This window comes from Entelurus aequoreus, linkage group LG11 (assembly GCF_033978785.1).
Source record: "Entelurus aequoreus isolate RoL-2023_Sb linkage group LG11, RoL_Eaeq_v1.1, whole genome shotgun sequence".
Taxonomy (NCBI): domain Eukaryota; kingdom Metazoa; phylum Chordata; class Actinopteri; order Syngnathiformes; family Syngnathidae; genus Entelurus; species Entelurus aequoreus.
Genome location: NC_084741.1, coordinates 40,624,768 through 40,638,653, shown reverse-complemented (window position 1 = coordinate 40,638,653; position 13,886 = coordinate 40,624,768). Strand labels below are relative to the sequence as shown.

Genomic DNA, 13,886 nt, shown 5'->3' with positions numbered 1-13,886 from the left:
CTACATTTACTGCCAGGAAGTTACAGCTTTTCTCTAAATGGTGAGCACAGCTAATGTGGTGTGGTATTACCGGTCTTAGTGGGGACAAGCGCCTTGCATAATTTACAGACCACATTAGTCTGACTATGGTCCGTTTTAAAAAATCCAAAAAACTGCCATATTGATGAGGTGACTTTTCCTGTTTCATCGACAATTTCTTCACTCTCTGCTGCACTCAGGTTTAGTTTTTCTTCTCACTCCATGCGGAGAATCAACCGCGAGACAACAAAATGGCCCAACTAAACTTGAAAGTTGATACCGTCACCTGATTGGCTGTTGGCGTGTCACTCCCACTGATCCGTGATCACTTCCTGCGTTTCTAGGTTACCAGAGAGCGAGTACCTTTGTTCAGGCAACCAACTGTGCTTCGCAACTCCTGGTTTCTTCTTCTTACGTGTCTACCGCGATATACATTGATATCGTTCTATCGCCCAGCCCTATTTGTGTAGTTAGTATTGTTTAGTATTGAGTAGCCATATGTCACATTAAGTTGTACTGTTTTACAGTTAATTCCTGCTTATATGGGTTGTATTACACATTCACTTTGTTGTCACTGGTAACAATATACCATTTTAAAGAATACACAAATATATAATGTACACAAATGTCAAAAACATGTCATTTGTCCTTCTGCAGCACCATGGACAGAGTTCTTCAAATGAAGCCGTTGTTGTTTTCTAACAAGTTTATCCAACTGTTTGTCGCAACTGTGTCACACCAGTTCAGATTTGAATCATCAGGTTATTATGACTAATATATGTGAGAAGACAGTTTATCACCTCCTTGTATTATTTTATTATCTCAGCTAAGGATGGTAAGTGTCATGGGCGAGTGGAGGTGTGGATCTTGTTGAAGACACAAAAACAGGCAAAAAGCTATCAGCATGAAAACAATGTCTGGCGCCAATTGGCGCATGACTCACTAGAAATAACAAATGAGACTTTAAGACATAAATACTAATGATACAACACAATTGGACAAAGACACGCGAGTAAGGAGAGAGCTGAATGGAGTAAACACAAAGGTCAGAACAAGACACAGGTGCTGATCATGACACAGACAAGCACGGAACAACCTGGAACGTAAACAACAGATCATGACAGGAAGTTTTGTTTATAAGCAAGTTTTTAACATAGATACAGTAGATAGAACCTTCCTTTGTAATTCAGTGGATATGCTGCAAGGCAAGGTGAAGCAATATGCATCACTGTGAAAAAGTGTGTTTACTTTTTACAGATACAAAATTACACCAAAACCCGGTGCATGGGTAAAAGAAGGAACTGTTATATTTTGGTGAGAATCTGCATATAGGTGATTTGGGGGGATAATTTTTAGTGACATTGCAGTTTTCCTACTGCTGTTATTTAGCTCTATTTATTTATGTTAGAGGCAGGTAAAAGAGTAAGGTGCCGCAGAAACTGTAAAAAATCAAACAAACAAAAAAACACATTGAGCACTGTGGTTGTAACAAGACATGCTAAACCACGTAGTTGTTGCATAATTATGAAGAAATGAGCTGAATCCATCAGGAGACGGTTGCAGGAAATGGAGACTATGAAGTATAACAGTATAGCATTGTATATCATTCCAAGCCCTGTTTATTTAAACGTTACATTACAACTATTGCTGTCAAACAATTTCATTTTTAATCAAATTAATCACACTTTTACATGTTGAATAATCACAATAAATTACTTGATTTGAGGTGGCGACTTGTCCAGGGTGTACCCCGCCTTCCGCCCGATTGTAGCTGAGATAGGCTCCAGCGCCCCCCGCGACCCCGAAGGGAATAAGCGGTAGAAAATGGATGGGATGGATAAATACAATTTTAAATAAAGACCCCAATATTCTGACACAATTGCTATTATTTTGTCAAAATGTTATTCATGAACATTTTTAAATGTTTTACTTGAATGTACATCATTTATCCATCCATCCATCTGCTTCCGCTTATTTGAAGTCGGGTCGCGGGGGCAGCAACCTAAGCAGAGAAGCCCAGACTTCCCTCTCCCCAGTTACTTAGTGCAGCTCTTCCCAGGGTATCCCGAGTCGTTCTCAGGCCACCTGGACGACATAGTCTCTCCACCGTGTCCTGGCTCTTCCCCGTGGTCTCCTACCGGTCGGACATGCCCTAAACACCTCCCCAGGGTGGCGTTTGGGGGCATTCTGATGTACACCATTTAATTGTTTGAAACTTTATTTTGAAATTACCATGAGGCACAACAGTCTGAGTCTCCTCACCTATCTTTCCACTGACATATATATTGATCTGATCACTGACCGTAAAACAACCTGCTACGCTTCTCAGGTAAACACCCACAATTACGGTAAAGGAGCCTGTGCAGTCAAAATTAGGGCTGCAGCTATCGATTTTTTTAGTAATCAAGTAATGTATCAGTAACACTTAGCACTTTGTTTCAAGAAAAAAAAAGGGGGGTCTGTGACCCCAAGGGGATCTGCAGAGGTAGTCTAATTTGGGAATATTTTTTTAATATATACCCCCACAAATGTTTTTAAATAGACATGAACATTGAGCCTGAGGTGGCGACTTGTCCAGGGTGTACCCCGCCTTCCGCCCGATTGTAGCTGTGATAGGCTCCAGCGCCCCCTGCGACCCCGAAGGGAATAAGCGGTAGAAAATGGATGGATGGATGGATGGATGAACATTGAGCCAACACACTGTCATGTAGTTGAATGTTAATACATAATACCATATAGCGTGAATACATTATTTTAGTATTGTATTCATGTTAGCATTTAAGATAGCTAGCAATTAGTACTAAAGTTCTCAGCTAGCGACTAGCGCTGTAGTTGTCAGCTAGCGATCGGCAAGTTAGTTGGCAGCTAGCGATTGGCACGCTAAAGAACTATTTTTCTGCTCGCTTTAACCTTCATTCCTTTTTTTTAAAATCTCTCTGGTGTTCCCCACCACACAGACCACGGCACACACCCACGCCCGCTCTTATGTGCGCTATATTTCCACGACCGTGTGGAACCCATATTTAAAGTTCCGGGCACTCCATGCAGTCCCTATTTTATAAATTTTTATTAGTTACAGTCAAATCCATGTTTTTTTCCAAATCGATTGATCGTTGCAGCCCTCATCAAAATAAATACAGTGATTTATCTGCATTTACAGTATGTATGATTATTGCAGTAATGTTTTGTAATTAATGGCATAACATAAAAAGATGACATTACAAAAAGGGACAGTCTAGTCCAGGGGTCACCAACGCGGTGCCCGCGGGCACCAGGTCGCCCGTAAGGACCAGATGAGTCGCCCGTGGGCCTGTTCTTAGAGGAAAAAATAAAAAATAAAAAAAAATAAAAATAATATTTTTTTTTTTTTTTTAATTAAATCTACATAGAAAAAACACAAGATACACTTTCAATCAGTGCATCAACCCAAACAACCTCCCCCATGCACACACATCCACACCCACTCACACAAAAGGGGTTATTTCTTTCTGCTACCAATATTCTGGTTCCCACAACTTAGACAACACATCTGCAAGGGACACAGTCCCTGAAGCACACATGATTGTATAGGCTGCTGGTCCACTAACATTTTCATTAATTACTATTTTTTATGTAATTATTTTTATATTGTTCTACTTTCTTTTTTATCCAAGAAAATGTTTTTTATTTATTTATCTTATTTTATTTTATTTTTTAAAAAAGGGCCTTATCTTCAACAGACCAGGTTGTCAATGAAATTAGATTTGTTTAAAGGGTTTTTTAAACCAGGCCCAGTCCAGATAATGTCCAAGTCGGACTCAGCAACACACACCTTCATTCATCTACACAGAAAAAAATTAGGGAACACAACAGATTGCATATAATTTATAAACAAAATTACATTTTCAAAATAAGCATTTATGTACAGTCCAGATTATGTCCAGGTCACTCAAATGAGGGAACACAACAACAGATATCATATAATCTATAAACATAATTATACTTTCAAAATAAGCCTTTGAGGACTTCTCATCTTTTTTTTAATGTTTTTTGGCATCATTATCGTCTTCAACCATGTAACTTTCTAAAGTTAGAAAATACTGAATAAATGTTTTAAAGAAAGTAATACTAAGTGAATATCTGTTTTTGGCCTTAAAAATAAACATTTTACCGAGTACTATAATTAAATTGACTAAATCATGATTGTCAATGAACTCTCCTGAAATAACAGAAACCACATTAAGCTTCATAAACAAACCAATCCTTAAACACATTTTTTCAACTTCCACCCAAAACAAAGACACAATATGACAATACCAAAACAAATGCAGGGTGGATTCAGGCTCCTGACAACAAAATCGGCAATCATCTGACTCTGTCATATTCCATAATTTTAACATTTTCCCTGTGGGTAAGAAGTTATAAATAATTTTAATTTGAAAATAATGATTTTGCACATCGATAGTGGTTTTATAGATTAGTTTGAATATGGCATCCCATGGCAACGGGCTGTCAAAAAAGTCCTCCCATTTTCCATTTGTGTTGTATGAGGCAGCCTTCAAAGATTTCTTTATTAAATAAAAATTATATATTTTTCTATTTATTTTAGTTCCTTTTTTCCAACTAGAATTTCTTATTAGAGGTTTATAAACTAATAATTTAGTAGTTCCATAATTAATTATTTGTTTCCATCTTTTCCCAATTACTCCAGTTAGTTGATAAAATGAAAAGCTTGAGCAAGCATCACCATACATAGCTCTAAATTCATCATACTTCATAATTTTACCATTCTCATTGATAATATCATTGACAAAAATGATTCCTCTTTCAAACATATGTTTCCAAAAGAAAGGCTTTCCATCTATTACAATATTAGAGTTCATCCATATTAACTGCTGCAAAATATCGTCTCTTTTTTCTGGCACATAAAATTGAAAACACCACTATGAGTGGATTGTTTCCTTTATGTTTCCCAGCAGACTCTTTGGGAGGGGATCACTTGTAAAAAAGGATACAATTTCTTTTGATACAGTACATGTTTTTTGTCCAACAGGACATTTGTGTACCACTCAATGTTTAAATACATCTTTGGAACAATTAATGCTTTTAAAGACAGACACATAGCTTCAAGGTTGAGAAGTTTCAGGCCCCCATATTCATACTCTTTGTACAAAACCTTTCTTTTAATCTTTTCTGGTTTGCCGTTCCAGACAAAATCGAAGACCCTCCGCTCATAAATCTTAAAAAAGTTTTGTGATGGAGCTGGTAATAACAAAAACAAATAAATAAATTGAGGAATAATTAACGAGTTGGCAATAGACATTTTACCATACAAGGTTAGGGATTTCCCTTTCCATAATTGCATAATTTTGTCCAGCTTTCTTAGTCGATTATCATAATTTACTGAGCCTAGAGCTTCCAGATTTTCTGGGACAACAACACCAAGTATGTTAACTGGTCCATCTGTCCACAAAACAGGCACTTTGCATTCCATTCGAAAGGACGTTCCCTTTAGATTTCCGATCCTTAACATTTTACATTTATCATACTTAAGCTTAAGGCCAGATTGCTGTGAAAATATGTCCAAAAGATTAAGAAGGTTCCGCAAACAATGAGGAAAATTCTTATCTTTGTGAATCAGCCTTTTCTGACATGAACTTCATCAAGAACAAACACAGAACACGCCTCACTGATGCACATCTGCAAGACTCACTCAGAGTTGCAGTGTCAAGTTACACACCAGAGTACAACACACTAGTTAACAGCATGCAATGCCAGGCTTCCCACTAACTGACAAAGAAACAGATAACAGATTTGGTGTCCAGTTCAAAGTGTGACATGATTTAAAAAAATTGAGAGTTTACTTTTGTATTTCACATGAGTTATTATTTGTACAAACATGGTGCAAAGTAATTCATGATTTGTTAAAAAATGTTAGTGGCTAGCTAGTTAAAATGGGATATTGTGATTTCACAAGACTGTCTTAGAAGTGATCATTTGAAAATGTTCAATTTGAAAAATGTACACTTAGAGAAAATATAAAAATAAAGTGTTGCATATTGATATGTATCTGTTTCTATATATATTTATTGTGAGAAATCATTAAGATGATCAGTGTTTCCACAAAGATAAATATCATTAATTATTAATAATAACAGAGTTAAAGGTAAATTGAGCAAATTGGCTACTTCTGGCAATTTATTTAAGTGTGTATCTAACTGGTAGCCCTTCGCATTAATCAGTACCCAAGAAGTAGCCCTTGGTTTCAAAAAGGTTGGTGACCCCTGGTCTAGTCACTAGATTTACAGTGCAGCCACTAGAGTCTAGTGGCTGCACTGTAAATATTGAGTCACCTGACTTCTGACCAGGTCCCCACAAAGTTGTCTGTCTCTATATGTGTCCAGGCAACCTGTCCAGGATGTCGTCCAACTTTTGTCTGAAGTCAGCTCGGATAGGCTCCAGTTGCCCGCTACCGTGAACAGGATAAACTTGAAGAATGTGGAAGGTAAAGTAGTCATGCTAATAAAAGCGCTACCTAAAATACAGTATCTCCCAACCGTTCTTCGCGGTTGCATCGTTTGTCCTGCGAACGCATTCTAGGGAATGTTTATAGAAAAGAGCAAGATGCTTTTTAGGGGTTGTTAGTCCAACTTAAAAGTCAAAGACATGTCAGAAAGTTGTGCAAAGAAGCCGGGACAGCTTTTGTGTGGGCCATTAGCCAACACCTTCAGTAACGGCAGAAGCAGGTTAATTCTCGTTGGCCTAATTACGTGAATCACCGTTCATTTTCCTGCAGCTCATCCGCTTGCACGTTCACGCGTGCACGTACGGTAAGCCATTGCAGGGAAACGCGGTTTTGTACCTCCCTTTCAAGCCCTTAAGCGATGTCAAAAAACACTGCATTCTTTCCAGGGATCCTTGTGACAACACCGGCTCGGAATAGCAAGTCAACGTATTATTGATTCACTTGTGCATTCCTGGATCATTCATCCATCCCGGGCCTCCTTTTGAAGTCACAGATGTGTTTGCTACTCCCCCGTGAAGTCCTATGGGACCCTGTCGGTGATTTCTGCTCATTGACGCAGTACATTTTCCTAAAGCAAACAGGATAGGTCAAAGTTGAAAACAAACAAGCAACCACAAAATGTTTTAGGGTGTCAGTTTATTTGGGTCAACAAAATAGATGGAGCATGCTACGAGGTTTGTGTCATATATGCTGCATACTCATACATCATATGGACAGATGTATTGGGAGGCCTATTTAGGACATAACAGGATGAGTGTCCCTCTTTTGCAGCTATAGCAACTTCCACTCTTCTGAGAAAACTTTGGACAAGATTTTGGAGTGTGTCGAGAAAAGAACATAAATACTAAAAGGGCCTTCCTCAAACTGTGGCGATATAATGACTAGCTGTCTTTTGTTTCTGCGGTGTTGTTACAACATATTTCATCATTTTACCAGTCCCCTGAACAGGAAAGGAATTTCTGTACTCTGCTTTTCCCAATTATTAAATTCTGTCCATTCTCTTTACACCAGCGGAAGGATTGCGGCGACACTTTGACACTGGAGGCAAAGCGTTTTCTTTGCGCGGTGTGTCCGCAGACCTCTGTCTTTTTGCACCTTTCACACGTTTCCAGAACGTGGTCCATCCGCCTTCCTGCATGGACGCATCTGCCAGCTTGTTTTCTGCCTCGCCATCTAAGGAGCGTTGTTTTTTCTTTGAGCTGTGTGGTGGATGTTTGGCACGTCTTCTCTCTGATGAGCCTTAAGTTTCCTTCTCAGTCCGTTTTGGAACTGCTACCCGGATCTGTGTGTGGGGGTAAACAAAATAAGGCTTTTATTTTAAGCTTGCAATTTACTTGGGAATTAGTTATGCTATTACAGAAAATCTCACCTTAAGATGCCGAATAGGTTAAATTGTCTCTTTAGGAAAATGAATGACCTTTGCTTAATTTCTTACACAGGATTCCCTTCTTCACGCAACCCATGCTCTCTGCCATGAAAGGCAGAATCATGTACCAATCCACCACCAGGGATACGAACGAAAAAGCTTGACATGGTGGTAGTATTTAAAATAATGACGTGTGTATGAATAATTGTGTATGCATCTGTGCTGCATGTCTTGCTAAGAGATACTGAGGTTTTGTTGCAATAATTACAGTGCAAACAGCTTTGTTGTTCATCGTTGTTAGCAGAGCTGCATGCCTTCTCTTTTTTTCCTGGTCACATGACGGCACGACGACGTCATCGTTATCAAAAAGTAGTAGTTTGTTTATCCACACAATAACGACAACGCTGCATTATCAGACTTCATGTTCAGAATGCACGTTTTTAAAAAACGATCATTTCAGGCCACCTAAAACGCTGTTACCGTGTGGATGAAAAGCTGAAACCATACAATAGTTTACCGTTCCCTCCTAAAAACGTTCAGGGCCTCAAGTGTTTTTGCTTTGCTATGTTTTTTTCGTCACATAATGCTACCAATGATGACAAAGGCGAAAAGTGTGATAATAACCATAGAAACAGAAATACAACATATTGCGACAGTGGCGTTCAAGTCTTGGTCCTAGTTACTCAGCACAATACCACAGCAACAATACGCAGACATTGTTATTGAAAAAAGATTGTTTGTATTAACAACAGCTTTGTTCAGAATTTTATTGTGAAAAGACTCAACACAGGCACATGTAATCGTGATGGTAGTTTTATTTAGTCTTATTAGACATGGGTTGACTATTCCTATACAGTGATACCTTAGTTTTCATGATATAATTTAGTTTTAGACAAAAATATTCACCAAAAATATATCTTAGTTTTCATACACTGTCTCGGTTTTAGATTATTTGTTTAGTACGGCAGCTAAATAAGCAACTGTAGAGCCAAATAAAGTTGCAGCATATGGTAATAGTACAATCAAGGTCAACGAGAACCTTCGAGTCCATGTGTCATTGAACGCACCACAGTGCTACTGTAAGGCAAACAATCAAGGGTAATGTGGTGCTTACAGGCTGTCCCTAGTAATTTTGTAGAGAGAAAAGTATCAGTTGATGGAAACAAAGTCGGGTGACGACACGGCCAATGTCTGTTCTCAGATATAACAAAAGGGCCAGCACTTTAAAGAAGAATGTGAGAAAAGTATGGCGGTGTTCGTGCCCCCCACCACCCTCCACTCATCACCGCCAAGAGTTTTCAATAATGGTAAAAGTAAATGGTAAAGATTCAAGATGGGTTATACTTGTTCAGCGCTTTTCTACCTTCAAGGTACTCGCATACTATCATTTCAAGTCTGTGATGTTATTTCTCTAACATGGCTTGACACATTTGCTCCAAACCTGTGTTTACTTGACACGCTTCCTACTCGCTGAGTCAACTTCGATAGAAACCTGTGTGACCTCAGCGGTTTTATGTTGATGATCTCTGCCTGGAGGGCGTGTAGCGTGCAAAATAACACTGGCTATTAATATAGCAACAAAGGATGATAATTGAAAGCGCCACTCCTTGTCTTTTACATAGTAAAATGTGTTTACTTTTGCAAACATCCCCACAAGCGAGCTCCTAAACCGCACAGAGGCCATTAATTCATGTTTGATATCATATGATTGGTCCGATAAGGCACGTACTCACCTGTGATAGCAGAAGCTGGCACAGGTTAGATCCTTCAGGTTTTTACAAGCGCACCTGCCTGCAGATCTTCGTCGTCGTGATAAAGCACCACCGAGGCCATAAAGGGTTGTCTTACTGCAAAAATACAGATAGTGAGAAGTCAGTTTCATATACAGTAATAATGTTAAATATGAAATTATTGAAAGATTCACCTCGCCGTGTTGACCCAGATGATGTCCAGGTGGCAGAAGTAATGGCACTCAGAGTCCAGCATGCTGCTGCATGCACAGCGTTTGCTCCTCATCCTCAGTAGTGGGACGTCATTGCTAGCATGCACTTCCTGGTTCTTCATGAGCGGTACCCCCGAGCCTGTTAGTGGCAGGAAGCTACACATTTATAAAAAATCCAATGCAAAACTGGGGCCTTTCTTTACAGCGTGATTATTGGTCACCTACTATAGTCACATATACATACATACATACATACATACATACAGGAAATACATCAAATATTGATATTCATGCTCATGAACGCACCCTTTTTACAACATTGATGCTAAATTAAGAAACTACTGAATTTATGGAATGTAAAAATTTGTAGGAAAATGTGACTATGATGTGCAAAAAATACTGTTATTGCACACTTGACAGACAACAAAATGTAGAATGTTTGGAAGCAATCATGTTTTGGTATTTGTTAGGATGATAATGAGAAAATAAAAATAAAAGTAATGATAATGTAATTAAAAAAAAGTTACAAAAGGAAAAAAAAATGTACGACAATAATTTATGCAGGTATTAAACAGGAATAAAAACATAAATGCTGGAAACCCCACTTGAGTCCATGATATGCTCCCACAGGTCATAAAAGTAATCAACCATCTGGGGATATTTATTTTGATTTAAAATCAAACAGGGCATAAAAGTCCTCTATTTTTTGAAGGACCTACAAATATTGTGATTCATATTTTTTTCTACAATTTTTTTCCTACAATTTCTACAAAAATAAATAATTCAGGCCTGAAAAAAAATATCACATGTATTTTTTGACCATTTTGAAGGCTAATGTCACAGGTTTAAATAAGTACAGTAACTCATGTTATGCAAATGTACGCAATTTGACAATTGTGACATCTTTGATGAAAAAAAAAACGTACATGTTTGGTATTTTTATTTACGACTGAAATTGACTAAGAGATTTGAGCAAAAAAATACATAAATCAAATGTTTTTGTGCCCTTTGAAAAATGAAGGACTTTTTATGTCCTGTTCGGCTTTAGGGTATTGTGGAATATGTGTATTGCCAGTATACTGTACACCTGTGAAAGAATTGAACGTTCACATTTAAAATTGAACATAAAAAAAAATCTCTTTTAGGAAAAATCATGTATATATAGTGGAATAACACCACTAAAATTATGGCAAGTAATCGAGCAAAGATGTACTATAAGCACAAAAAAAGTCAGCATTTTTCCCCCCCGAGGGTAACCCTTCAACTTGTCCATCATATTGCAAACATTCCATCTGCTGTTACCAAGGAAATAATGAACATTTTTGCAAAACTTGTTCAAAGTAAGTGACAAAGATACTTGTTTGATAAATGGTCCCTGTGCACCTGAACCTGCCAAAACATGCTTATATTGTATGCACACAGTGTGTATACAGCAGTATAGCATGAAGACGCACCTTACTGTACATGCCGTTTGTGAGTTACAGGTAATGCTTAGTAACCAGCACATATAAAACACAAATAAAAGTATATCTCTGACCTTTGCCTATGATACAGTAAGTGACCCGCTTGTGAAGTGTATGCAGGGCAGGTGAACCGCTCGTGTACATGTACTCCCATAGCCTGAATAGAGCAATGAAATAAGATTATAAAAGTGCACTCACCACCTTGCAGAGAAGCCAAAATTGTGACGAGAAGTAAAATAGTGACGTGAGAAGACATATTGTCCAGAGCTGCACTGAGCTGTGTGGTCATTGTTGTCACTATGCTGCTGTTTTGTTTGTGGCACTGTCTTATACCTCTCCGTGTGATGTCACAATAAAGGCTCCGCCCACAGTTCCCTTCCATGGAGCCATTAATGGGCTAACAAAATGTTTGTAAACTGGCGGTGATTCATTACACATTTGATGCTTTGTCCTGATACATATGAGTATCATGAGCATGAGTGACACATTTCTCCTCTTCACCATCAGTTTAGTATCATTCGGGTAAAAGAGCAGATATTAGTGTACAGTAGTCATCCATCCATTTTCTACTTGTGCCTTTCGGGGGTGGGGTCGCGGGGGGGTGCTGGAGCCTATCTCATACTAATTGATTGAAATCGGTACTATACTGCATTTGAAAAGTACCGGTACCGTTCGTTCATCTAAGTGCCGCTGTGTGGCGGTGACTAGAAAGCTGAGGCGCATGATGTTGAGGGTGTCAAAATGCACACACAAAGTGCATACATGTAAGGCTGGGCGATATGGCATTTTTTTAATATCTCGATATTTTTAGGCCATGTCACGATACACGATATATATCTCGATATTTTGTCTTAGCCTTGAATGAACACTTGATGCATATAATCACAGCAGTATGATGATTCTATGTGTCTACATTAAAACATTCTTGTTCATACTGCATTAATATATGCTCATTTTAAACTTTCATGCAGAGAGGGAAATCACAACTAAGTCAATTTACCAAAACTGTATTTATTAAACAGTTATTAAGCAGTGGCACAAACATTCATGTAATTTCAAAACAGAAAGTGCAAGATTGTCAGAGACATTTTAAAACAAGCTATTAGTGCACTTTTGTGCATGATGTCACTAAGATGACTTATCAAAACAACACTAAATTAAAGTGCACTTTTTGTACAGAACGCCACTACAATAGTTTAAAACAAATAAAGTGCACTTTTGTGCATGATGTCACACAAGATATTTCAATAACTGTCAAATAAAAATGAGCTGCATAATAGGAAATCAAATAGTGTATGTCCTTCACTATGTGGTAGGTTCCTGCGGACGTTATCTCCTTCAATTGTTGACTATTTTTTTCATACGGTGTTGATGTGGAAATGGTTGCTTCTGCATTTTGTTGGTGTGGCACCAGCCGAGATGTTGACATGCGGAGTTTCAAGCAGTCTTCATTCTCTAGCAGGTGACTTTTCAAATGAGGCTACATATTAGCAGTAATGCTACTTTTTGTAGCAACGCTTTTGCCCCACACTTGACATATTACGGTTGTCTGTTCGACATATTCCTGCTTGAAGCCAAACCACCGCCAGACGATGGACCCCCTGCTGTTTTTCTTGGGAAGTAATTCTTCCTTCATTTGTTACCAGATTTACACCTTCTTTCTCTCGTATTACCACTCGCACCCATACTTGCCAACTTTGAGACCTCCGAATTCGGGAGTTTTTGAGGGGGTGGGGGGCGGGGTTTAGGGGGAGGAGTATATTTGTAGCTAGAATTCACTGAAGTTTAAGTATTTCTTATATATATATATATATATATATATATATATATATATATATATATATATATATATATATATATATATATATATATATATATATATACTGTATATACACAAACCCCGTTTCCATATGAGTTGGGAAATTGTGTTAGATGTAAATATAAACGGAATACAATGATTTGCAATTCCTTTTCAACCCATATTCAGTTGAATGCACTACAAAGACAAAATATTTGATGTTCAAACTCATAAACTTTATTTTTTTTTGCAAATAATCATTAACTTAGAATTTCATGGCTGCAACACGTGCCAAAGTAGTTGGGAAAGGGCATGTTCACCACTGTGTTACATGGCCTTTCCTTTTAACAACACTCAGTAAACGTTGGGGAACTGAGGAGACACATTTTTTAAGCTTCTCAGATGGAATTCTTTCCCATTCTTGCTTGATGTACAGCTTAAGTTGTTCAACAGTCCGGGGGTCTCCGTTGTGGTATTTTAGGCTTCATAATGCGCCACACATTTTCAATGGGAGACAGGTCTGGACTACAGGCAGGCCAGTCTAGTACCCGCACTCTTTTATTATGAAGCCACATTGATGTAACACATGGCTTGGCATTGTCTTGCTGAAATAAGCAGGGGCGTCCATGGTAACGTTGCTTGGATGGCAACGTATGTTGCTCCAAAACCTGTATGTACCTTTCAGCATTAATGGCGCCTTCACGGATGTGTTAGTTACCCATGTCTTGGGCACTAATACACCCCCATACCATCACAGATGCTGGCTTTTCAACTTTGCGCCTATAACAATCCGG

At 38.3% G+C, this 13,886-nt stretch overlaps 1 protein-coding gene across 1 annotated transcript in view; it reads right to left on the bottom strand.

The window, feature by feature from the left end:
* Window positions 1-7,158: 7,158 nt before the first annotated feature.
* Window positions 7,159-13,886, bottom strand: part of LOC133660114 (transcription factor HIVEP3) — a 142,929-nt gene continuing 136,201 nt past the window's right edge. The window contains exons 8-10 of the mRNA XM_062063262.1: window positions 9,814-9,987; window positions 9,623-9,736; window positions 7,159-7,805 (exon numbers count right to left, since the gene is read on the bottom strand). Coding sequence (XP_061919246.1) covers window positions 7,796-7,805; window positions 9,623-9,736; window positions 9,814-9,987 — 298 coding nt within the window. The 3' untranslated portion in view covers window positions 7,159-7,795. The remainder of the gene's footprint in view (window positions 7,806-9,622; window positions 9,737-9,813; window positions 9,988-13,886) is intronic.